This window comes from Arabidopsis lyrata (genome assembly GCF_000004255.2).
Source record: "Arabidopsis lyrata subsp. lyrata unplaced genomic scaffold ARALYscaffold_3, whole genome shotgun sequence".
Classification (NCBI taxonomy): domain Eukaryota; kingdom Viridiplantae; phylum Streptophyta; class Magnoliopsida; order Brassicales; family Brassicaceae; genus Arabidopsis; species Arabidopsis lyrata.
In genome coordinates, this window is record NW_003302553.1 from 9390402 (window position 1) to 9416445 (window position 26044).

Sequence of the window (26044 nt, forward strand, 5' to 3'; positions counted from 1 at the left end):
GCAAAAAAAAAGGTCGGAAGTCGTAACCAAGTGGTTAAGTTTTGATGGTGACCGGCTTATATCATTTCTACGGATGTATAGTTTTGACTATTACAAAACTTTTGAAGAAATTATTAAACTTTGCATTATATTTTCTTAAAATTTTCACTATTTGTTTTCTTTTACAGTTTAATTGAAAATGGCATGATTATTATTATTACTAGTCCTAAAACAGGTTATATATGTCTGATTTCTATAAAGGATTTCATGATTATTCTCTAAGAGCAACATTAGGTAATTTCTTAAGACACTTTTTATGTTAAGAGACATGTTTTATAACTAACAAAAGAGTCTTAAAATCTCTTATTTTGTTAGTTATAAAACATGTCTCTTAACATAAGAATTGTCTTAAGAAACCATCAATAAGGATGGTCTAACTCGTCCAAATGCTCCTATGTTGGCCACTTGCTTATAAGTTTTCAATAAGTCATACTTAAATAATACTTTAGAGTTTAATAATTGATATCGATTTGGATGAGTGATCAATCCTAAAAGAAGAAGAGTAAACCTATGTTTTTTCCTTCCTTTTTTGATTAAACATTATGTTGTAAACACTACATGGGTGTAAAAATAGTTTTTTCCTTCCTTTTTTGATTAAACATTATGTTGTAAACCTATGTATCGCCTCCCCAAAAACTTTTTTCTTTTTTTTCCCCAAAATCTTTTTATGTCACTATAGTTTGAGTGTCACCAAATAACTAAGTGGAATTACCAATGAAATATTCGGAATTTGGTGGCCCCAGATATGACATTGACTCAAAAGTTGCAAATATAAGACTTATAGAACCACCAATGGTCAAAGACCACGAATGTGTTGTAATTTCTCTATCATATAAATTTTAATGTCAATTTGATTGCTAAAATGTCTAGGGATTGAAATAGCAACAAATCTTCACCTAACACACGAGCATATTCTGCTAACCGGTCCGGCTAGTTTTAATTATACGAACACAACAAAACCTCAATAAACTCTTAAGTACCGGAAATGAAACATACTGTTCAGCTAATCAATTCGTCTATACATCTCACAGATGGGCATCTTCCCTTGGCTTGTCTCTATGCCATTTTTAACTCCAAATTCTGATCTATCTAGACCTCATGATCAGTGGATTCTATTCTCTATCGGTGGCCGTCTCTAGTCTTTGATACTCAAGTATATTGCCCCCAATAATTTAAGATGCTTATTCTTTTTGGGTGAATGTTTTGCTTTCGAAGGCCTTATTCTTTTTGGGTGAATGTTTTGCTTTCGAAGGCCATTATTGAAATGTTATATTCAAGCATTATGTCACAATATCGGAAAGTAACATAATTTCACCAATACAAAAGATACAACCATTTATCCATTACATAAATACAAAGAAAATAGAGCAAAGATTTTTGCCTGTAAATTTATTTCCTTTGTTCAATAAACGAAATTTCGTTTCATTTTTTCCGATAAGATTACATTCATATATGTGGATCATTTAAAACCTAGCTAGCTAGTTCACTAATCCATTTGCTAGTCTTGCTCTTAGATCCTTCCTCAATATCTTCCCTGATGGAGCTTTTGGAATAGAGTTAGTGAAGAACACTTTATTGATCCTCTTATAAAACACAACCTGAATCACACACAAACAAATAATACACTATGATCAACATCATGCACGATCCAAAGTTCATCGAATGAATATAATTTTTCATAGAAAGAACATTGATTAGTTCACCTGTTTTGACACGAATTCCTTGATTTCATCTTCGGAGATATTCGACTCTTTCGATCTCACCACAAACGCAACAGGAACCTCACCAGCATCTTCTTCTTTCATTCTACACATAAGAAACAAAACAACAAATTGAGGCGTATTCGAAACCTAATGGTTTGTGCTAATGTCGTGGTTGTTGTTATTGAAAAAAAAAAAAAAACGTATTTAAAATTCACATACGCGACGACAGCAACATCATTTATTTCAGGGTGACCTATGAGGAGAGACTCAAGCTCAGCTGGAGCCACTTGAAATCCTTTGTACTTGATGAGTTCTTTCAATCTATCGACAATAAAAAGCTCATCGTCGTCATCGATGAATCCAACGTCTCCTGTGTGAAGCCAACCATCTTTATCGATCGTTGATGTGGTGGCCACGGGATCATTGAGATAGCCTTTCATGATTTGGTTGCCACGAATGCAGATTTCGCCGGATTTATTCCTAGGCAAGGAATCTCCGGTGTCTGGATCAAGTATCTTCATCTCGGCGTTCCTCACCACTGTACCACATGCTCCTGATTTCACCGGAAACGGCTCTTTAGCAAACCCTAACGACATTGCTAGCACCGGACCCGCTTCTGTCATCCCATAGCCCTACTCGTAGCAACATCCAAAACGTTTAATTTAGTTTTAAAACAGAACCGCTTTTTAGTATTCAATCTTTTTAAACTTCAAATACAATTTGTGTTTGCATGATAAACCAAAATTTTCAAATAAAGATCGACCAATCACATGACCTATACCACTAATCTCACATACTCAACATATATCTCAAAATCCATATATAACTTTTTGGACAAAAGAATTATTAGAATTGTATAGACTATTGCGGCTGTGGATAATAATCTTCAAATCAAAATGTTCATAGCCACTGGAGTTAAAGTCCAAAATCAATATAAAACGTTTTAAAATCTTTCATAAACTTTGGTTGTGTGATTTCTCTTTCAGACAAAGTAAAAAGTATTAAGTCTATTAAAATCCATATTTCAAATAGTAAATTGAAGGGTATAAAATGCATCCTTTTGGAGACGTCTGATCAAATTGGAGAAAATTAGTATGGCTTTTTGGCAAAGCGTACAAATCAAAGTACTGTAATAGTCCAAAAGTTTTAAATCATTTACCAAAAAACATTGAATAAAATGGGTCCAAAGTCCAAACACCATAATATTCATTATTTCGTGCTGTCCAATATTTCGGAAATTAGGGACCACAAATGTAATAAAGTTCAGAATTTGCTTAACATTACTAACAAGTGTCCAAATATTTAAAACTTTTAATCAAAATATCAACAAGAGCACAAAAATTAGGAAAACAAACCTGACCAAGCTTGGCGTTAGGAAACTTAGCACTAATAGCATCTTCAAGTTCTTTTCCAAGAGGAGCTGCTCCAGACTTAACCATCCTAACCGAACTCAGATCATACTTCTCCGTCTCCGGCGACTTTGCAATAGCTAAAACGATCGGTGGCACGACCATAGCCACCGTGACTTTACACCTTTGTATCTGCTCTAACAAGAGAGTGATCTCGAATTTAGGCATTATCAAGATCGTGGCACCGACTCTGAGACTACAGAGCATGATGGAGTTAAGAGCGTAGATATGGAACATAGGCAAGACACAGAGGATCACGTCGTCTCTGTTGAAGTAAAGATTTGGGTTCTCGCCGTCGACTTGCTGCGCCACGCTCGTGACGAGACCTTTATGTGTTAGCATCACTCCTTTGGGCAGACCCGTCGTGCCAGAGGAGAAAGGAAGCGCCACGACGTCGTCTGGCGAAATCTTGGAGTTGACTCGGAGGTCGCCGGACTGAGTCAACTCGGAGAAGCGGAGGCAGTTTTCGGGGATGACGTCGGAGTCGGTGGTGACGATCAAAACGCCATCGTTTTGGAGGTTCTTGATTTTATCGAAGTAACGAGATTGAGTGACGATGAGTTTCGCGGCGGAGGCTTTGGCTTGTTTAGAGATCTCCGCCGGAGTGAAGAACGGGTTCGCTGAAGTGGTGATTGCGCCGATGAGTGAAGCTGCGAGGAAAGTGAGGACTACTTCTGGAGAGTTCGGGAGGAGGAGCATTACGACGTCGTGTTGGTTCACGCCGAGTATTTGAAGACCGGCGGCGAGTTTCCGCGATATGGCGTGGACGTCGGCGTAGGTGTATACCTCGCCGGTGGGACCGTTGATCAAACATGGTTTAGCGGCGAACTCAGAGATGTTTTCGAAGATGTAGTCGTGGAGTGGTAGGTGGTTAGGGATATAAATATCCGGCAATTTCGACCGGAAAATGACGTCATTACTACTACTCTATTTCTGATCAGTGATTATCACATCTTGTGTCGTCATGAATCAGAATTTGATATCTAAACAAAATTGTTTTTGCGAAAGTTAGCTTTTTTGTTTGAACCTGAAACAGAGTTTGATGATCAGTGTTTCCATATAAAGAATTTCGGGGTTGGTGAAATGGTATTATTGTAATAGTTTTCTTGATGTAGGGGTATTTTGTCTTTTAAGTAATGATTGAGTATTATTGGTCGTAATCGTAATCTCAAAGTTCATGTAGGGGTTGGTGAGCTACTCTACTATCATTAACCATGCTTGAATTTTTTTTTATTTCTTTTTCTCAAAATACAATGGAAGATGAAGAAAGTGATACACAATCTCTAACATATTCAGTTTCAAATAACAGCTATATACTAAAGCATTGATAATGAGGCTTTATAATTGGAGATTCTGAGTTCCTCTGCAACTAGCCCAATACTCAGCAACAAGCTTAGAGAAGTAAGAATCAGTCTCCATTAGCTTTGAAGGCTCGTTGTATTCCACAAGATCACCTGTTCAAAAACCAAAACCAAAAGGTTAATTCATTGGTCATGATGAGTAGGTTTAAGAGATGAAAGAAAGAGAGAGATTATGTTTAGTTACCAAAGGAGAGAACCATGACCATGTCACTGTCTATGACAGTTGGTACTCTATGTGCAACTGTTATCACCGTGCAATCTGCAAACTCTTCTCTTATAATTCTCTGAATGATTGCATCAGTTGCTGAATCAATGGAAGCTGTAGCTTCATCTAACACTAATATTTTGTTTCTCTTTAACAATACTCTTCCAAGACAGAACAGTTGTCTCTGTCCCACGCTCCAGTTTTCTCCTTCATCACTCACTTCTCACCAACGAAAAAAACATAAACATAATTGTCAAGCCCATTATGTGAAAATGAAAATATTCTTGTTTTTCCAATTACCTGAAGAATCAAGTTTATTTGGTAGATTGCTAATCGTTGTCTTGAGCTGACACTTCTCTAGAGCCTGCAAAAGGAATGGTTTCCATCAGAAATGTTTCAAGTCTTTTGATTTAGAAATCTGATTCTTGTTTGCTATTTCACCTTCCATATTTCATCGTCAGAGTAAACACCTAAAGGATCAAGGTTTGTCCTTATGCAGCCACGGAAAAGAGTTGGTTCTTGAGGAATGATGCTGAGTTTCATTCTCAAGTCTTTTAGGCCAATCTTACTTATGTCAATCCCATCAATCAATATGCAACCACTTGCTGGTTCTACCAAACGAAACAAAGCACTGATTAAAGTGCTTTTCCCACTTCCCGTCCTCCCGACAACTCCTACTCTTGTCCCTTCCCTGAATGTGCAAGAGATTCCTTTGAGAACCAACGGAGCATTGGGGCGATATCTTATCTGAAAGAAAGAAATGAAGCAATCAATGCCTTTTAATAATTATTACTATCATCTTGTTATAACAAGTCATGTTTTCTTCTTACCTTAAGCTCCTGCAAGTGAATTGTACCATTGGAAGGCCATGAGGAAGGTGGTCTTCTATCATCCACAATTGCAGGAGGTTCTTCTGGTATGTTCATATATTGTTTTATCCTCTCTACGGAAATGATGGAATTCGATAAGGTGCAATACCATCGGGTCAGAAACACCTGAGTTTGTGTCAGTGTTAATGCATAGGAGAGCGAAAGTCCAACGAGGCCTGCAACACAAAGGCACAAGTTCATGCAGAACCTTTCAGTTTGATGAATACCTTGAAGGCTTGAACAAATATAACAAATTCTTCAAAGAAAAGCTCAAGCTATACTGATGAAACAGGTAAGTTATAATTCATATACCTGGAGCTATGTATCCCTTGGGAATAAGGATAAGCAGAAGTGCACAAGTGAACAAAGTCACATTCTGCAGAGTTTCTATCCTCAGAATCACCCACTCCATGGCTGCATTAGACAGAAAGAATAGTACGGCATCTGCATCAACTAGGTGTAAGTAGTTTTTGAAGAATCTCTCTACCGTTCCAAAAGCTCGTATTGTCACCACTCCAAGTGAGGTTTCTGCAGCATAATTCATCACTGGAGCTTTGGTTGTTCCATTGATCCTAATCAGCTCCCTTGCAGAGGCTAAATAGTAATCCTTTTTTTTTTCAAAGAAGCAGATGTTAAATAATGACTTATTTGCTGCATAAACCAACCTAAAAAAGAAGTCAAAATCGAATCATGTACCTGAACAACTTTCGTGGCTGCCAAAGCAAGAAGAGCTATGATAATTACTTGCCATGTGACATATGTCATGATGATAAGAGCTGCAGTGAGCTCAACAGCCGGTGCTACCACAAATATGAATGCAAATGGAATGTCAAAGTCCAAGACGTTCAAATCAGATGAAGCCTGCAAATTTTACATTCAACTATATTATACATTGAGCTGTAGTGTATTCATATACATCGTAAGCAAAGAGATCTTACTCGGGTGAGAATGCGCCCAACTGGTGTAGAATCAAAGAAAAGCATCGGGGCTTTGAAGACTGCATTTGTGAAACCAGAGAAGAAGGCTTTGGAAGCTTTTAGTCCAAGATGAGCAGTCGTAATAGCTCTCGCGTATACAAAACCAGCACTAAGAGTTGAGATAATGCTATAGACTCCAATAAGCATTGTATTAGTGAGATTAGGGATCCCAATGGCAAAAGCCAGCCAGTATGTTGATGCAGCCTGAAAAACTACAAATCCAACCTGACCCAATACGCTTGACCATAGAAGACACCATCCTCGAGAGACACGGAAATAGTCCAAGAAAGGTTTCAACCCAACATAACCGCTCTCTTTTTCTTCTTCTTGTGTAAGTTGTACCCCTGGAATATCCGTTTTTTCGATATCTTCTTCGATCTTTTCGACAACCGCCATGTTTCTTATCTCTCTGTCTCTACCCTCTTTCCTAAGATCTCCGAGGCTTTCGTTACTCGCTAAAGGTAATACAGTTACTGCATCATTATGAGCATTCACCAGCTGTTGGAATGCAGTCCCCATCATTAAGAGCCCCTCATATTTTCCTAACTGAGTGATTCTTCCTTCCTCCATAACCTGTCAAGATCATCAGTCAGTAATAATCAAACGGTTAAGACATAGATAAAGTGTTTTTGCATTTACTGCTACTCAAGTTTTACCAGAATTTGATCAACTTCTGAGAGAAATTCGACTTGGTGAGTGACCAGAATGACAGTTTTCTCCTTCAGCGAGTCCTCAACACATTTCTGCAGTCACAGTTCAACATATTGAGAAGCAGTCATTAAGAAAAGCTTCTTCAAAAGCAATGTTCTCACTTACATGAAAAAGAACTCCAGCTGTATGTGCATCCACGGCACTAAAAGGATCATCAAGGAGGTAAACATCAGCGTCGGCATAGACAGCACGGGCCAGCTGAATCCTTTGCTTTTGTCCTCCGCTCAAGTTAATCCCTCTTTGTCCTATTTCTGTGAGGTCACCATGTCCAAAACCGTTCATGTCCTTATCCAACGCACATGCTTTAATAGCATCAATGTATCTTCTAGCTTCCATGGGCTTTCCATAAAGGATATTGTCCCGGATGGTACCACTTTGGATCCAAGAGGTCTGAGAAACATAAGCGATGGACCCAGAGACCTTTACCTGTTTCAATTGGACAACGTAAAGGAAACATTTGGAACAAACATACTTATATCTAATGAAAAAAAGTGAAAGTCAGTCTTGGTGGTGTTTTGCTTACAGTTCCAGAAACTTTAGGTATTTCTCCGAGTACTGCATGCAACAGCGATGATTTTCCGGCCCCAACTGGTCCACAAACCGCAACCTTTTGCCCATGCTTGATTTCCAGATGTATATTTCGGAGAGTTGGAATCTTAGTTTCTGGATCCCAACTGAATTTACCTGCTTGTATGTCAACTGTTGTTCCATATGCCTCCAGACCACTTCTTTCGATTTCATCCATCTTTAGCTCGTCGTCAAGCAAAAATTTGTTTAATCTATCGAACGAGACATTGACTTGGATGATAGCAGAAATTGCCTCAGGTATAAGTCTGACAGGCTCTGACATAACTCTTAGTGTAGCTAAAACCGTGAAAATGGTGCTTGCGTTCAGCGGCGCACTCTTCAATAGAGCACATCCCAAGAAAATAACAGAAGAAACTATTGTTGGAGACATCCAATACAAGAAAGTACCAAAGGCCTTTGTCAGCTGAGCCTTAGCCAACCATTTGAATTCATCATCACGACACGATTCTATCTTTTTCTTGAACTCGTCTTCCCATGACTGCAGCTTAATGACTTTCATACTGTTCAAAATCTCTGAGGTGGACCTCAATCGCTTATCCTGCGCGATCATGAACTGGGTCTGGCAGTTCTGTAGCATCTTTGCAAATGGTAGATTGAGCAGACCACATAGGAGAAGAAGAATTAAACCTGGAAAAGCTCCTGCTCCAACCACTCCAAAAAGTACAGCTGTCGAAAGCAAAAGCTGCAGTGTAAGACTCCATCCTGAGTGGAACCACCATAAGAATTCTCCCATACGATATGCATCCACCGCGATATAATTCACAATCTCTCCAGATGAATGCCTTTTCCTCCCCAAACTTGATAGCTTTAGCTGCTTTTTGTATGCAGCTACCATTAGTGCTGATCTTATCCTCATTCCTGATCTTCTTGATGCAAAATACCAATGTCTCATTGTCAAGGATTCAACTAGTTTCAGCATAACTAGACAAGCTAAGTTGAAGAACCCATTGCGGAGATCCCTGTGGTCACTGTTTGCATAATCCACAAAGACATATAGCATTAGTGGAAGAGAAACAACAGCAAGAGTTCTGAAAAATGCACAAACTGCTATGAATATGTTCTCCTTGAAGTAAACTTTTGCAACGGCTCTAAACACCAAGTTTCTTTCCTTCGATGAGCTTCCTTCTGCGAGAAGAGAATCCCATGCTTGAGAAAATTTACTGTAAGCTAATTCAGCCTCATCCTCCGGGACTACACTTGGGATATCTTGAGGGGATAATGGTTTCTTGAATCCCAGCGAGAGTAAAGGATTCATCCAAGAGAACGATAGAATGCTGAAAAATCCAGCTGTTGCTAACCTCGCCGATTCTTTTCTAGGATTTTTAGTCAATAGAGGATCAGAAAGTCCTGCTTCACTGCAATCTTGAGCTGCTACAGAAGAAGATCTCAAATTCATCCAGGAGCAAAGGAGAAGCAAAAGACTTATCGGCAAGGTTATGATGTCGAAGATTCGGATACTATTTCCCTGCAAAAGTATCCCACTCTTTGCAGCTAAATCCAACAAAGCAAAAGACACCCACCAAACAGATACAAGAATCTTAAACACCTTAGATCCATTAACAAGCATCGAAACCGCAAGTGAGACCCAAATGATCCCTTCAACAAAGCAAGCAACCCAAGAGATCTCATTGACGTCATTACCACCATAAATCAGACTGTTTAACCCAACACCAAGAAAAATGAAGCAAGTAATAACACAACATATAGCTGCAGCCACAAAGATCCATCCTTTCTTACGGCGCCTGACTATAAAATGCTTGGAAACACAACTAGCTATCAAGAACAAGTAGAAGATGCAGAGGAAGAACAAATTTACGAAATCTATAGCGGTTCTTTGGAAGCAAGAAGAGGCCAAATTCAATTCAACGTCACACCATGGAAAGGTCCCTGCATCATACATACACAAGAGATAACAATTAGCAAATCACTAACAGTTTTTAATGCATAATATATAGTTAAATAATCAGACTTTTTTTTGTCTTTTGAGGTAGTATCAATGATTGTACAAAAATATACAGATTATTTTAAACTCGTTAGATTCTAAAAAGTTTGGCTTTTTCCTACAACACAAACCAAGAACACCACAAAACGTGAAAATTTAAAGCATGTAAGACAAGCAGCAATGAGTGAGTAAAATGGGTAAATTCGTACCAGTCGAAACCGCCATTGTAGGAGAAGCAAGCAACAGAGCTCAATCAATTAACCAAAAAGATCCAAAGAGAAAGAAAAAAGCTTCTGCCTTTATGAAACGTGCGGTTGATGTTCACTAAAGCTAAACGACGTATCGATATGAATCTTTGTCAGAGTAAAATGAAATGATTGAATCGAAATTAGGCAGCTTTTTGTCTAATCTGTCGTCGCGATTCTATTTTGTCCCACTCTAAACAATTCGAGTACGTAACTGATTACGTAATCGAATTCTTGGATCTGTTTGTTATAAAAGTTTCAATGTGAATTCAACGATAATGTCGGATCTTTTGCCATTTTATGGAGGTGAGAAAGAAAAGGGAAAAAAAAAAACTCTGTTTTCTGGTTTTGTTTGCTACTAATATTTGACATGTGTTTACTGATTTCTTTGTCGTTCGTTGAAGAAAAATAACAAATCTGGCAGTTTTGGTAGGCCAGTGAAGTTAAAGTAAGAAGAAGAAGAAGCATTGTTTTCTCTTTTCTGGATATGGTGTCGTGGTCTGGTCTTCATTGCACTTTCTCGAGCCGTGTATCTTACACGCACAGCCCAAGGCGGATTTCTAGGAGATATATACTGTATGATTTTGCTGCACTGCGTCTGCCCGCAGGATTTTACGGTGGCGGGTCTGCCCGTTAATTAGTTGGGCTTTACGTTAACAAATTGGGCCTGTAGTGTAATGGGCTCCCAATATTCAGATATTTACAAAACAATTATCAATCGACTATTCTAATCTATAAACAACAAACATATACTACTAAAAAGTCAATGGATTACGATATCGAATTACGATGTTAGTTAATGGATTAGCCAGTGAGGTCGAGAATGATGTCGTCTTATCAGTTAAGTTAAATTAAATGTTATTATCTTGTGTGCAAGTCATTAATGGTTAATGGGAATTGGATTCTAACTTCTTACTTATTAGATTGACTCAGCTAGCTAGGTTTTATTCTTAAATGGAATATCTACCTTTAACTCACGACTCACGAGAGACAATTGGTGGATTTTACGTACTGCATAGCACAAATAAAAGTGAAAACGACTCAAATTGTACCTATAACATGAAATTGATTATGTGCATGCATGGGCTATTGGGCTTATATTACTAAATGGAAATCACCATTGTATGCATTGTAAAACAGTTAGATCAATAACTCGTTAAAAAGAGAAATTAATAAAACTTAATTATCAAACAAGTGCATGATGCTACAAGTTAGACTTTGTTACAACCCAAAACTATACCCTTCGGTTCTCTTTCTCACGGTGACTTTAGCTTGCTCACTTCGTATAATTCCTACTCCAATCAAAAAAAAAAAAAATTAATCACAAAGAAATACACAATACTATTTCTCTACTGACAAAAAAAAATTCTTACCAAAATAGAATGGAGTTGGCTTAGAAGTGGAATGAGCAATGAAATTAGACTTCGTATATCATCTTGGACAATTTGGTGAGTTTCGTCTTTAGCCGCAAGCACATTGATGAATGTGTTGTTGTTTGGAACCAGTTTAAGAGCCACCTTCGGAAAAACACAAAAAACATATTCCACACAATTATTTAAGACTAATTTGTTTTTATGCTCGAATAATATAATTAATGATTACCTTAAAAGCGGCAGAAGAGATCCATCCATGCCATGGCTTTATAGTCAAATTATAACATTCTTCTATGGCTTGTTCCATGTTTTGTGACATGTCTTTGACCAGCCGTTGCAATAGCGCTAATGTAAAATCCATCGCTCTATAATAGTTTGGGATTCAATATTTTGTTGTTAAAATTCATTTTGGGTTATATTAATTAATTTATATGTACTAAAATTGATATGTACCTCGTTAGCCAAAGAGCAGCTCTGCTACAGCTTTTAGGTTTCCTAGAGGATCCCTCCTTGGCTTCTTTTCTCAGTATCTCAACCAAATTTGAGTAAACAAGAGGATCAGATTCCCACATCTTCTCTAACCTCTACAAAACAGAACAGTTTAAACAAAACAACAACAACAACAAAAACTCAATAAAAAGAATAGGTCAATGATTGTTGATAATTAATAAGAAAAATGAGGGTGGAGGGAAAAACGAGGTCCATTCATTCGAGAGAGAGAGAGTATAACGAAAATGACCATGAAAGCAACGTAAAGGTATGGATGGGTCTACGTGTCTAAAGAGATCTTGTTACTTTCTACGGTAACAAAGTAAAATGATGTATATATATATATAATTCTTTTTTTTTTCTACCGTAACAAGATTAAAAAATGTGTTTCTTAATAAAAATGTACTTAGTATATTAATATAAGGAGTATATATATCTAAAATGGGCTACGCAAGAGCTTACGAGCATTGAAAATGAAGTATATATATATATATATTAGTATTAAATTAATTGAAAGAAACAAAAATTAATTACTTGAATATTTTGATCAATGTCATGTCGGAGAACAGCCATTGTCGGGCCAATCTTATCTGCAATTAATCAATCAACAAAGTTTCAGGACAACCATTGGAGGAAACTAGTTATGCTTTAATTCAAGAAAACTCCCCAAGAAAACCAAACACTAGTGAGTTAGATTCGGATAAACAAAAACTCTTTAACGTTAACTTAATATATCAAGCAAAAATATTTCTACTTATGGAAAGGAAAGAAAAAAAAAAACCCATAGATTTATAATAAATTACCAAGAACTTGGACGATAATGTTGCAGAAAGAGAGGAGAGGCTTCAAAGGTAAATTGACTATGTTGGTGGCTTCATTTTCGGTGGTAACTATTGTGGTCTTGGCTATAGAAAGAACAGAGAGTTCTTCAATGGCAGAACCAATCTCTGTTATCTTCTTCTTCTTTGTTGTCTCTTCCATTTCACATCTCTTTCGTTTCATCTTTGTTCCAGTTATTGCTTTCTAGCTACCTTCTCGAGTCTCGACTGTATGTGTGTATGCCTCTACTGAACCAACATCTATCAGGAAATTTGGCTATTTATAATCGGTTATTGAATCTCTCTATTTTTGAGTTTTTGATTCCGGGATATTTGTTAATTATATCTTATAACATATTTATGTACGTACTTAATAGATTATGTATGTAGAAGTTTCTCTTAATAGATGATAATTGTTTAATTTATCGAATCTCTTATCGAGATGATAGTGATTGGCGACCCCTATGTTTGACCTAGCCATCGTTATTGGTTCCTGGTTTTATCTGTTTTGTTTATTACTTATTCATTTTGATCGTTTACTTTTCTCCTTAATCACACAAATTGTCAGGAAAAAGTAGTTATTTTGTTCATTTTGTTTTGAGTGAGAAAATTTAATGACATGATTCAGTAAAAAATTACAGTTTATCATTTAATACAAAATGACAAAGCAGCTGTATTAGAAATAATATCATCAATCTGTTTGTATATTCTAATTTTTTACTTTTATCTTTTACACATTTTAAAATTATTTTTGTTATTATTTACTGCTTTTTCAGCTAAAAAGATTAATATTTTGTTATTAATTGAACTTATAGAAAATTCAAACATATTAAAATATTAATTATTATTATTTTCAAATCACTTTTATATTTTCTTGAATAGACAATTAGTTATGGTGGAATACTTTGAAAAAATATCCTACATTTTTTTTTTCCTGATAACTCAGAGAAAATTCTAGGCGTATGTAAGTAAATCGTATATTTTGATTTCATAACAAAAAAATATGGAAGCAAAAAAACAATCGATTCATCGACATCAACAAAAACAACAACGTTATAAGAATCAATGAAGCGATAAATGGTTTTGATGAATTTCATCGATGACACCTCACACGTTAGCACTTGAGAGTGTCTTCGCAGACCTAGGCCTATGAAAGTAAATCGTATATTTTGATAACTCAGAGAAAATCCTAGGCCTATGAAAGTAAATCATATATTTTTATTTCATAACAAAAAATAAAATATAGAAGCAAAAAACAATCGGTTCATCGATATCAACGAAAACAAATAACATTCTAAAAATCAATGAACCGATAAATGGTTTTGATGAATTTCATCGATAACACCTCACACGTTAGCACTTGAGAGTGCCTTCGCAGACCAGACGAGCATATATAAGTCAATTATGTGGGAAAGAGCCAGAGAGTGATAACAATCTCATATCTCAATATTGTTAGCTAAAGAAATTTGGCAGCTTGCACCGTTATCAATTCCATTAGGTGAAAACAAATCTAATTATATTGGATCACTACATGATAATATTGCACGGCCGTTTTTTTTCCTAGACAAGCTCTTTCACCTCCGAATGAAAAGACGAAAGTGTGTGTCTTGATTTTTAGCTCGAGGAGCATGATCTTGTCCTCCTCTTAACGACAAATTCATCATATACTTGACAAATAAAATTTTGAGACTTTAATATATTATCAACTCTCACATAGAACGGTGTGGATATCATTTGGATTTTTTTTTCAAGTTTTATATTCACTTAACACAATACCACATTCATACATACTCCCTCCGTTCTTATATAAATAATGTTTTAAGTTTTTTTTTTTTTTCTTAAAAAGATGATGTTTTCAGTTTTCAATGCAATATTAATTAATTTTTTTATTGGTTTTGATGATTTATATTATGCAGATTATTTTTCTATTGGTTGATTAGATAATAAATGATTTCTAAACAAAAACAAATTAAATGATTTCTTAATCTGTATGCATTCTCCTAAAACATCGTTTATAAAAGAACGGAGAGAGTAACTAATTAAGTCTGAGATAATTAAGCTTCAGAATTATAAACATAGGTTTGTCAAAAAAAAGAAAAGGAAATTATACATAGTTGAGTAAATTTAAAGTTTGATGAAACTTACTTATACGAATTAGTGTTTAGAGTCCAAATGAAAGAATAGTAGGTTGGAGAACTAGTAGTAGCAAATGTGTGCACAGTTTTAGCAAAATACTACTAAAGTTAACTTAATTATATATATACATCATCAAATACAAGAATCCACATATATAGTGTCTGCGTGTCGTTTTGTGTGCAAACGTACATGGAGCTAGGAAGTGGGGCAGTTAAGGAGTTCAATTTGTGGGTCAAACGTCGTGATTAGAGATAATAAAAATGAACCTTTATAGTTTTCTTAAGAGTTATAACTTATCATGTAATGTTAATTAATTTCATTTGGCACGAAGTTAATTAACATTAGAATGGCATAAAGGATGGATACTAGCAAAGAAAGCTGTGCTCACATCTCAAGACCTAAAACCCGGATAAGAGATAACCTTAAAGAACATGAATGTATAAATATAATCATACATATATATATAACACGAAGATTGTAACTTAAATTGAACGGTCTCTTTGCTAAGCAAAGTATTGTCTAGAATCTATCGAACATGCTGGTGGGTAAGGCAGTCGTCCAACTATTAGTGGGACGAATCTATTTGCTTATGTATTATTTCATATTTATTAAATTATATTTCTTAATTTAACTAGATGGTCTGTATCATTTCAACTCCCTCTAATCTCATCCCGATTCATGAATGACCAACTAATTATCATTCTGTATTATATAAGTTTAACATGGCTAAGTGCCGTTTATATTTCTTAATCTATTTGTCAGCATATATATATAATTTAACCCGTCTTGCTTTAAAATTAGTAGTATTATTTTTGTTATAGATTAGTTTAGAATTTATTAAGTCGTCATTAACTAACGGTCCACTCTGGTTCCTATCCAGATTCCAGACCATAGGGTCACAAATCACGATGTAGATTCTAACATAAAATAGTACTCCATACGTAGTACTTAACAATAGTAATCTTTTTCTTTTGTCGTACTTTTTTTGGGGGTTAAATATGTGAATTAAGCTTTTGTCGTACTTACTGATAATAATTAGTAATTTCTTTTAAAAACTACCTATTAATTGCCATGTTGGTAAGGGAATCTTTCCACTCTTTATGGATAGTGTTTATCTAACTCTATGCGAGTTTTGTTATTTTGTTATTGCCAGCATACTATGCAACTATATATCTTTTTATGGACTATATCTATATGTATATGTTAGGGTCGAATACCAGATAACTCAAAACATTCCCTAAAACTAGCTAAATTACACGTGGGCGACATCTAAGTTAAATTACACTAAATAATAATCTCAAACTAAATTACATGTAATTTTGAATAACTATAAATGATTCGCATTAAATTATGTGGTTACTTTACATAAAAAATAAATAATTCATCATTATGCATTCTCTTAAACTCTCATACAGTATCTCCACCATTATCTTTTTATTTTTCTGAAGAAAAGCTTAATCTCCAGTCTCCGCCATTATCTTTAGCTGTTCTATTTTGTCCTAGAAGAAGGACATCAGACAATAAGAATAAGGTATGAAAATTAGTTCGGAAAGATCAAATAATATTTAACTTTTCGAATATTGCCAGATATATACCACAAGCTTCCCATGCCACTTCTAATTTTATATGATGTGAATATATACGAGATTCTTTAATTCTAGTTTTTTTGTTTAACTAAGGACCGTTTACTAACATGTAACTATTATATTGTGATATAATTAAGTGAAGCGCTTGGGCAGTAACATGACACGTATCCGTCTCCTATTGACTCATTTCGTTTTATTAAAAATGATGTCGATCAAACAAATAATGTAACTAAACCAATGACCTGTAACACATTTTGGGATATTAATCTAGCCAAATATTGACGTACAAGTTTCTTTTATATGCCTCCTCTTAATAACTTATAATGGAATTAATTAATGTCCTATAAGATCCTACATGGTCATCTCCAACATAGGTGACTTATGAGATTATTCAAAAAAAAAAATGGTCGATGAGATTTTATGGTTTGTAACGATCGCAGTGTTAGAATGTCTATCTATCTAACAATTTGAAAATGCTACTAAAGAAAATATGCATATCAGCAAGTCAAACCGGCTAAATAAAATTTTAAATTTGTGCCGAAACTCTATAAAATACTAGTTGAAATTAACTAATAAAAAAATGATGATAAAATAATTATATTGTTCTAGGGTTCGGCTTCGATGTTGTTTGGTAGGTCGTACGGCATGCAAGGGATGAAAAAAAGGAACCTTCACATTTTCTTCATTAATCGGATATACCAATATATATTCTTTTATGTTAGCTAAGTATCCATAGATACATCACAATGATTACATATACATAATACATATTTTGAGCCAAAATATAATATACATAATATATATACATTTATATACTCTGCATCATGTTTTAACGATCAAATACAACTAGCTAATAGGACCGGCGATAGAACGTGATTTATATTAATTCAGAATACATGAAACTCGATTATGTTCGATAATCTTAGCTAGGTGTCTAGACGATTAATAATGGTTATCTTGGCATTTACGTTGCCATGGATGTAAGAATACCAAGCCAAAAGGTTGGATTTTGAATCAAGACTCAAAAATCCTAGATCCTGTGAAGTGTATAATTAACATGTTGTTTCGGTGAGTTTCTTTATGCTTTTGAATTTGAATTACCATAAATGCAATATATATTCGTACGTGCAACACGTATTTTATGCTTCTTCAGTGCCGGTCCGAGCATTTGTGAGACCCTACATGAAAAATAAAATGAGGCCCAATATATTTATAAGTTTTAGGGCTAAAATTTTTTTTAGACCTATTTTTAGTAAATTATACAAAATAATGATATTTTGAATATTATTACATTCAAATTTAATTGTTTGGACCCTATTTTATTTATTTTTTTCGAAAAAGACTTTAGTTTCTACCAAATATTTTCATTTTATGGGCCTTTTTACCAAAAAAAAAAAAAACCTTAGAAAAAAAAAAATTGTGGTGCCCCAAGCCACCGCTTGGGTGGCCTGTCCTGCGGGCTGGCCCTGTGCTTCTTTGTCCCATGAGAGACAAGAGTTGTTGAGTTGTTCTTATCCGTTCCTAGCACAAAAAGAGATAAGACAAGAACGAGCGAGCCAACGTGTAGCAGCAATATTATTGATATGTTACTATACCTTAGCGTATCCCCAAAGATATTGGTACATGTAGCATTTTAGAGACGAGATACTACTTTCCTCATGCTCAAATCAAAAGACTTAATATATTGGTGGCCGTTTATTGAAGCAAATCGTATCTTCCGCGAGTTTTTCAGGTGTGGATTGGAAGGCATCCCCGTCTAAGTTACAAATTTGTCAAGAAAAAACAAAATTATTTAACTTTTGAATATTGCCAGATATGTAACACAAGCTTCCCATGTAATTTCTAACTATCCTTGATCAGTACTGAATACTGAAGATTCTTTATGCGTAATTTTATGTTTTAAACTCTAGACCGTACGTTTACATGTTATTACAATTAAACGAAATAGTATATACCTCATTTATGTCGAACAAATAAATTTAACTAAATAACCAATGGCCTGTAACACATCACGAGCATAAATGCATAATCCATCCAAATGCATATTCTATGAGGTTTTTTTTTTTAGGTTGTTTTATTTGTATCAAGCAGCTACAATACATATAATATACACATACCTCTTTTCATTCAGATATAATATGTTTTAAATTAAAGTGAGTTATAGGATTCCTTATTTAGTGGAGTACTAGTCGAAATTAACTAAATACTTGACGAAATATGGTGATTAAGAAAAAGAGTTGTTCTAGGGTTCGATGTACTTGTTAGGTTATGCTGGAAAAATCATTATAAGAATGTAAACCATCCAATTAAGATCAGCTAAATTTATGCATGGTGTTTTTTTTTTTCAGATGTGGACAACTTTAAATTTGAGGCAGAGTACATAAAAATTTGAATCAAGTTGTGCAGATAAATGTCATCTCTATGTACTACCCAATTACAAAAATACTTATCATATACCAACACACCTTTGAATTATTATGAAACAAAACAGAAATTAGTTAGTTAATGTTTTGTTTTAAAGTTGTAGATGAGATTTCTTTACTATGATATAATGAGTTAATGAGTGATATCGTCGTTACTACCTGCTACCACCATCATTAGTTTTATCGAGTATATATATATATAGTTTTGAGATGTACGAGCTAGTTTATACTAGCTATCTTTTTAATTTTTCTAATTTCAGAAAAATAAATAAAGTAATGATTACTCTACAATGAAAAATCATTTTTCTAAAAAAAGGAAAAAAGGAATTAGAGGATACTAAATACTCTAGGTGATAGAGAGTTTTAGGTGGCTGTCTCCTGTCATTAATCTTTAAAACCTCTGGAGTCTCTTTCTTCTTGTGCACATCACAAACCTAGCGACCATTATATTATTAGAAACCCTATAGCCCAATTTATTTGGCCGACCCTCTTGCTCTGTGCCTCACGTTACCTCTCTCAGATTCCAAATAGAACCATGACCAATTGGGCTGTCCGCGGGTCCAGATAATATGATTTCATATTTTCCACCAAAACCGCAAAAACACATTTCCTGCCAAAATTAAAGAATTGTGTTTTTTCGGCAAATCGCAAAATCACATTTCCCCGCAAATTGTATCCTGAAATGCTTGATTGTCAGGATGTGCCATGCTACTAGAGGTCCCTAACATGGCAGCCAATTCTAATGATCCAAACACAAGGTGATTAGTAAGAATATTTTTCGTCACCTGCTCGAGGTTATCGAGAGGCAAGAATTCACTGGTCCTCCTGAGAGCTTGCGTGACCATGTCATGGTTGCAACTTGCAACTCGAGCTCTCACTAGATGAGACTCCAAAAGACTATTAAATTTTGAACTCATTTCATGTGTGGTTATAGTCTCCGTGTATAACCGGATCTAAAATCATGGTACAGACGAATTTTTATAGTATGTAAAGTTTAGATCTTAGTAATTATGGAACATACCAATTGGAATAAAAAGTTTGAGCTCTCTCTGCAGCTTCTCTATCCGCAATAGAATCACTGATGGGTTCAAGCCATGATGTTTGCACCACAATACCGATGATTCCCTTTTGCTCTTCCTAAATTAATGCATCATATTTCTGTCGACATTTAGATCGAAATAAATGATAATTCTAAACATAATATCGATTAGTTTCTTAGTTACCTGATATTTAGTTCGATATAAGTGAACCTGTGTTCAATTAGTTCCAAAAGACTAGTCTATGTCTCATCTCACCTTATAATATCCCTAATATATATAATCTCCTTCGAATTCTGCAATTTATGTGGTTACAGTGTTCATTTCAAAGTTGGAGTTCGATACAAACACTAACAAGGCTACATAAACATACACTAGAGTCATATTCACAGTCTAATAGTGATGAACATTGAGAGAGCTCTACGTCAACGCATGTGACATAAACATTAGACGTCTCAAACTCGTGCAAGATAAAAGAGAAAAAAAGCCAACGGTAAGAGTGATTTTTTTTGGCTCGGTCGTTTTTTTTTCCTACCAAAATACCGATTTTACCCTTTTTACAGAGGAAAAAAAAAAGACTTCTTTTTTTCTTAATCTATACAAAAATGTCGAGAGAGAGAGAGAGAGAGAGTGTGGATTATTTTGTTTGTCGAAATCTGGGAATCTTCTGATATTGATTGATCAAATGCTTCTTCTTTAGGGAGGAGAACAAATCCATCTACGAGCTCGAATTGGATTTTGGCGATTCCTGATCTGATTTGCGGATGTTGATTCATTCATATTAACCTATTAGATTATCTGAGGGAGAGTGATAGTGGGACAGAGACAGAGAGAGAGAATGAACGGTGGTGATGAGGCCGGAGCTTCGGGAGACTTACCTCAGCCTCTTGATTGGAGATTCTCTCAGGTTTTTGGTGAACGCAGCGCTGGTGAAGAAGTTCAAGAAGGTACGCATCATTGATTCACTTGTGATATACATGCATCTCCTTAGCTCGCCCATTGGATCTGAGATTAGGGTTTTAATCTGGGCGTGTAGATAGATCTATTAGTCTTGTTGGATGTTTTAGGCGTAATTAGATTGTGGGTCATTGTAAAGTCTTGGTCTTTGATCGAAATTTCTGGATTTCTTGGATGTTCTCTCGTTGGTTTCTCTATCTACTTATTTAGTTACAGTCATAAGGATAATAATTCTGAAGTGGTTGATGTTAAGTTGGTTAAGTTTGATGTCTTTATGCAACAAGCGTTTTACTAGATTTCCATAGAGTTTCCACTGTAGTCACATTACGAAAAAGATGTTATCTAAATTGGATTGGAATCCTTATACTGTAGCTGGTGTTTCCTCTGCAGTTGATATAATTTCTGCGATTGAGTTTGATAAATCTGGTGACCATCTTGCTACTGGGGACCGTGGTGGACGTGTTGTTCTTTTCGAGAGAACAGATTACAAAAATGTATTTCCTCACTCATTACTGTCTTGCAAGCTTTTTTTTGAAATACGATATGAGATGGTTATGTTTTGTGATGCTTTGCTACATGCTACTAATTACAGACCAGTGGAGCCAGGAGAGATCTCGAAGGAACAGACTATCCTCTGAGGCACCCAGAATTTCGTTATAAAACTGAATTTCAAAGTCATGAACCTGAGGTTCGTCTTTCACTTTCTTTTTTTCCTTCCTACAACATAGGTTATACCTTGTTTTGGCCTTTCATACTCGATCTTTGTCTACCAGTTTGATTACCTCAAGAGTTTGGAGATAGAGGAGAAAATCAATAAAATTAGATGGTCTCAAACAGCAAATGGTGCTCTTTTTCTCCTTTCGACAAATGATAAAACCATCAAGTTTTGGAAGGTGAGACATATCTTTATTACATGTTTTGGCTTCTGAATGACACAATTGTTTTGATCAGAAGTGTGGTCTGCACTACATTGTGTTTGTTACTGGGCATTTATGGTGTATGACAGAAAAACTGTTCCTTTCACGTACAGTCTTTAGAATGTTGGAATTAAAACCTTCTGGGAAACAACACTGTTAAATGCCTCTACTTCTTGAATGTAGTGATCAGATGGATATATGTTACATATACTTGAGTGGTCATTGTGTCTAGGTCTTTTTCTATGATTTTTCTCTATAGATCTTGGTTATCAGTTACCTTTTGAGCTGAATATTTGAACAAAATTCGTTTCTTCTTCTCATGTGTTTGAACAGGTTCAAGATAAAAAGATCAAGAAAATCTGTGATATAAATACAGATCCTTCCAAAACTCTAGGAAATGGAAGTGTTGCAAGCTCAAGTAACTCAAACAGTACAAACACCTGCCTCACTAATGGAGGATTACCTGACAAAGTAAACAATTCTTTAAGTAATGACTTCTCATTGCCGCCAGGAGGCATCCCATTGCTGCGATTACCTGTGGTAGTTGACTTCGCACGACTTTTTGTTCCCTCTTTATCGTTCGTGGTGATCTTAGTTTCAATAAGAATACAATAGGCACCTGGTTTTTGCTATTGTTTAACTCACTTACAGGATCAAGTGAGCTGAAATAAAAAGTATTGGCATGTAGTGAGCTTTTAAATAATAATACTCTCATCAATTTAGGGGTTTGCTAGCTCTGAAGATTCTAAGTACCTTGAGTTTCTCAGTCCTAGTCTCTCCTGTGTTTTTTTCCTTACATGTTCTTCTTTACTTTTGAGTAGGAAATTTCTATTCTTTTCATCTGTGGAGTTATAAATTTGGCTCGAGTGTAGACTAATAATTCATTTGACAACCTACAGGTAACTACTAGTCATGAGACTAGCCCTGTGGCTAGATGTCGAAGAGTATACACTCATGCCCATGATTATCATATCAATTCAATCTCAAACAATAGGTAGTTTATCCGTCCATTTGGTCACATAGAGTTGTTATCCTTCCTTTTACTTGCATTGATCATGTTCTTCTCTTCGGTTATTTTGCTACCAAATTTCAAGTGATGGCGAGACATTTATTTCTGCTGACGATTTGCGAATAAATCTTTGGAACCTGGAAATCAGCAATCAAAGTTTTAACATTGTTGATGTCAAGCCTGCAAATATGGAAGATCTAACTGGTAAGCTGTGTTTCTCTTTTGAAGTGCTACAAAAATAATCTGTTGAGATGCAGCTCTCAAATATCATTTGGCCCAGTTAAATAAATGTTAAACTCGTTTATATTTAAGTGCATTCTTCTTGTCATTTTGCTTCCTGCATGCTTCTTGATTTTCTTTTTAAGTAAAAAGTCTGTGCTGAGGGGAGTTAATTCGAGCTGCAATATTTATCCTGTTTGTTGTTGCAGAGGTTATAACATCAGCCGAATTTCATCCTACCCATTGCAATATGTTAGCCTATAGCAGTTCGAAAGGCTCAATTCGCCTGATTGATCTGCGACAATCAGCTTTATGTGACTCACATTCCAAATTGTAAGTCTTGAGACTGTAGACCAACTAAAGGTTCTCAGTAATGCAATTTATAGAAAGGAGGATCCAGTTTTGTATAATATCTGAGTTACTCCATGAGAATGTGATTGTTAACATCCCTCGTGCTAACACAATAGGTACAAGGTGTATCATCTGGATAGCAATGTTTCAATTACTTTGGGAATCATGTCTGAAGTAACATTTTTAGGATAAAGGGATTGCTGTTTCATAACTAGCAAGCAACATTTGACTAAGATATTCATGCTAGGGATCACTGTCTCTATTCCACTGATGATGAGGATACCATAGTTGCATGGCAAACACAAAAGAAACCAAATTTTCTTGTAGCGTTTTATGACTTGTTGCAACAAAGTAGGTCTAATTGCTTGTTATGTGCAGGTTTGAGGACACAGAGACACCAAGTTCTAGATCATTTTTTACGGAGATAATTGCTTCAATTTCAGACATCAAATTTGCGAAAGAAGGAAGATATATACTTAGCCGTGACTACATGACACTTAAGGTCCATAGTTTTTCAAAATTTCCATTTTGCATTCTGTCTCATTAAATTTAGAGAGTTGCATTTGGGAACTTCTGTTATATTGGCATTGGTTATGCCATGGCCTTGAAGTTATTAGTAGTTGGTTTCAAACTGGCTGTATAAGGAAAACTGGACTCATGGTTATGTTTTACATTTCAGTTATGGGACATTAACATGGACTCAGGTCCAGTATCAACTTTCCAGGTTCATGAACATTTAAGACCAAAGGTCAGTTTTCTGTACTTTGAGAGATTTGCATCAACATTCTCGTGCATAACTGATGGCTACCATTTTATGACCATTTACAGCTCTGTGATTTATATGAAAATGATTCCATCTTCGATAAGTTCGAGTGTTGTCTAAGTGGGGACGGATTGCGAGTGTCTACAGGTTCTTACAGGTATTGCAACGAACATCATCTTCTTAAATTTCACTGTTAAACATTCTCTTCAATTCTTTTGGAATAAACTTACTTTAAATTTTTTTCTAGCAATCTCTTCCGTGTGTTTGGTGTTTCCCCGGGAAGTACTGAAAGTACAACCTTGGAAGCAAGCAAAAATCCAATGAGGTAACAAACTGGTGCTAGTGACGACAATCTTTTCTTTCATTTTTCATAAATTCTATATCAACAGGAGGACCCAAAGTTTGTCTGTTAACTTACAGGAGACAAGTCACAACTCCCTCGAGGCCATCAAGATCGCTAAGCAGTATAACACGCGTGGTTAGAAGAGGTCAGTGTTTTTCTTCCATGTATCTTAAGCATAAGCCCTTTAAAGGCAAGTGAGTATATAGGTAAATGAATACTTTGAGAAAATGGAAAACAGGAGCAGCAGAGAGTCCCGGAGTCGATGGGAATGGTAATTCATTTGACCATACAACCAAATTGCTGCATCTCGCATGGCATCCAACAGAAAACTCGATAGCTTGCGCTGCTGCGAACAGTTTGTACATGTACTATGCTTAAAGAAAAAAACAAACATAATACTCAAATGGAGAAGGAAGCTTTGGCACTTGTGAAACTGAAGGATCAGAGAATGCTTATATAACATCCATCATCAGCATCTTCATATCACAGCTAAAAACTATGCTCTCTTTGTATCATCCTTGACGACTTCTTTTTTTTTTCGGGGGAGGAAATAGCAACGACTGGTAATGATTCTCTGTTAGAAGCTTTTACTTGTGTTCTGATAAATGTTGGACAAGAACCAGAAAAGGGAAGAATCCGATTATAAGCAAAATCGTGATTGTAGCATTCTCTCTCACATGACTTGTGACTTGTGACTTGTGAGAGTTGTTATTTTGGAATATTCTTGGAACTATTTTAAGATTAAAATTAGTACTATATTATATATCTCCATGTTTTTGTTTGTTTAAGTTTGGGTAAAAAAACTCGTTTCTCCTATATTGTTTCATGTATCATTCACTCAGAAACAATCAAAGGCTTCGAATTAGTTAACAAGGACGATAAAAAATTGCTATATTTATAGCTAAAACTCTTTGCTACGTAACTTAACAAATTTTGGGGGAAAAAATAGCGACTTATTAATTTGGTGTCTCGTAGCATTACTCATGATTTGGTTGTGAAAATATTCGAAAGGGGCCACAATAAATCAAAGCCGTCCATGCGTCGAAGCGCAGCCACAAATCGTAGCCGTAGAAAAGACGCGATGATGGGAATGAGAAAGGGGAAGTGGAGTGATAGTCCCACGTGTTGGGGGAAACAGAACACACGAACGCGAAATGGTCAGCTCTTACGGCAGCTTAACGCTACGACAATATCCTTAATCTATTTCCATTATTGACACACGGACGGTTTTGATTCATTCTCAAATCTCAACGGCTACGATTCGATATTCTGATGACTATGAGTGTAATGATCTATCTCATCGAGTGCAAAACATACATACTTGCTTCACAAGAACGCTAACTAGTATTTGTCTACTTATTCTTGAGCAAGAGTGGGTTTTTGAAATGATGGACTCATTGCATTTTTTTTATAATTGTTTTCATATTTTTTTAGCTAGCTAATTATAATAATTATACTAGATGCTTATCTACTGCAAATTAGATAATAAATTACTTATAATTTTCTTTATTTTATGATTTCTACGTGTAGGGCTTGTGCATGGATAAGAAAACTCATGGGAAGTGGGCGGGACT

At 35.5% G+C, this 26044-nt stretch overlaps 4 protein-coding genes across 6 annotated transcripts; 1 reads left to right on the forward strand and 3 right to left on the reverse strand.

Moving 5' to 3' along the window:
- Positions 1-1319: 1319 nt before the first annotated feature.
- LOC9321496 (4-coumarate--CoA ligase 2) lies at positions 1320-4274 on the reverse strand. The gene is made up of 4 exons (XM_021033723.1): positions 3098-4274; positions 1962-2374; positions 1743-1845; positions 1320-1637 (listed from the first exon to the last, which is right to left on the reverse strand). Exons 1-4 carry the CDS (start codon positions 3848-3850, stop codon positions 1518-1520), a joined length of 1389 nt encoding a protein of 462 aa, XP_020889382.1. The 5' UTR covers positions 3851-4274; the 3' UTR covers positions 1320-1517.
- A 72-nt stretch (positions 4275-4346) lies between these two features.
- On the reverse strand, positions 4347-11057 carry LOC9321497 (ABC transporter C family member 8). Of its 2 annotated transcripts, none has more exons than XM_021033718.1 (12): positions 10014-11057; positions 7798-9749; positions 7380-7700; positions 7220-7306; positions 6525-7136; positions 6283-6447; positions 5899-6193; positions 5548-5762; positions 5159-5464; positions 5018-5081; positions 4697-4936; positions 4347-4605 (listed from the first exon to the last, which is right to left on the reverse strand). In XM_021033718.1, exons 1-12 carry the CDS (start codon positions 10027-10029, stop codon positions 4490-4492), a joined length of 4389 nt encoding a protein of 1462 aa, XP_020889377.1. In that variant the 5' UTR covers positions 10030-11057; the 3' UTR covers positions 4347-4489. The 2 variants fall into 2 exon arrangements, with proteins under 2 accessions (XP_020889377.1, XP_020889378.1); XM_021033719.1 differs by lacking the exon at positions 10014-11057 and having other exon boundaries at positions 4367-4605; positions 7798-8400; positions 8490-8606.
- A 92-nt stretch (positions 11058-11149) lies between these two features.
- Positions 11150-13093, reverse strand: LOC9321498 (glycolipid transfer protein 3). The gene is made up of 6 exons (XM_002885386.2): positions 12715-13093; positions 12446-12501; positions 11876-12006; positions 11652-11787; positions 11423-11566; positions 11150-11341 (listed from the first exon to the last, which is right to left on the reverse strand). Exons 1-6 carry the CDS (start codon positions 12911-12913, stop codon positions 11306-11308), a joined length of 702 nt encoding a protein of 233 aa, XP_002885432.1. The 5' UTR covers positions 12914-13093; the 3' UTR covers positions 11150-11305.
- Positions 13094-20519: 7426 nt separating this feature from the next.
- LOC9321499 (serine/threonine protein phosphatase 2A 55 kDa regulatory subunit B alpha isoform) lies at positions 20520-25235 on the forward strand. Of its 2 annotated transcripts, none has more exons than XM_002883248.2 (14): positions 20520-20858; positions 21259-21362; positions 21461-21556; positions 21642-21761; positions 22119-22325; positions 22685-22779; positions 22880-22998; positions 23223-23346; positions 23743-23866; positions 24044-24112; positions 24193-24284; positions 24375-24452; positions 24548-24615; positions 24709-25235. In XM_002883248.2, the coding sequence occupies exons 1-14, from the start codon at positions 20750-20752 to the stop codon at positions 24846-24848; spliced, it is 1545 nt and encodes a 514-aa protein (XP_002883294.1). In that variant the 5' UTR covers positions 20520-20749; the 3' UTR covers positions 24849-25235. The 2 variants fall into 2 exon arrangements, with proteins under 2 accessions (XP_002883294.1, XP_020889379.1); XM_021033720.1 differs by having other exon boundaries at positions 22119-22322.
- The last annotated feature ends 809 nt before the right edge of the window (positions 25236-26044 follow it).

Bases quoted from the DNA above. Each gene is read 5' to 3' on its own strand.
- LOC9321496 (XM_021033723.1), bottom strand. From the start codon at position 3,850: ATGCTCCTCCTCCCGAACTCTCCAGAAGTAGTCCTCACTTTCCTCGCA. The intron at 2,375-3,097 runs GTTTGTTTTCCT...TGCTACGAGTAG, and splicing joins CTAACGCCAAGCTTGGTCAG to GGCTATGGGATGACAGAAGC. The intron at 1,638-1,742 runs GTGAACTAATCA...TGTGTGATTCAG, and splicing joins AGGAATTCGTGTCAAAACAG to GTTGTGTTTTATAAGAGGAT.
- LOC9321497 (XM_021033718.1), bottom strand. The intron at 6,194-6,282 runs GTACATGATTCG...GAAAAAAAAAAG, and splicing joins CAGCCACGAAAGTTGTTCAG to GATTACTATTTAGCCTCTGC. The intron at 4,937-5,017 runs GTAATTGGAAAA...GTTGGTGAGAAG, and splicing joins AAATAAACTTGATTCTTCAG to TGAGTGATGAAGGAGAAAAC.
- LOC9321498 (XM_002885386.2), bottom strand. From the start codon at position 12,913: ATGAAACGAAAGAGATGTGAAATGGAAGAGACAACAAAGAAGAAGAAG. The intron at 12,007-12,445 runs GTAATTAATTTT...TCTGTTTTGTAG, and splicing joins ACATTGATCAAAATATTCAA to AGGTTAGAGAAGATGTGGGA. The intron at 11,342-11,422 runs GTAAGAATTTTT...TGATTGGAGTAG, and splicing joins GCCAACTCCATTCTATTTTG to GAATTATACGAAGTGAGCAA.
- LOC9321499 (XM_002883248.2), top strand. From the start codon at position 20,750: ATGAACGGTGGTGATGAGGCCGGAGCTTCGGGAGACTTACCTCAGCCT. The intron at 21,363-21,460 runs GTATTTCCTCAC...TACTAATTACAG, and splicing joins AGAGAACAGATTACAAAAAT to ACCAGTGGAGCCAGGAGAGA. The intron at 24,616-24,708 runs GTCAGTGTTTTT...AATGGAAAACAG, and splicing joins AACACGCGTGGTTAGAAGAG to GAGCAGCAGAGAGTCCCGGA.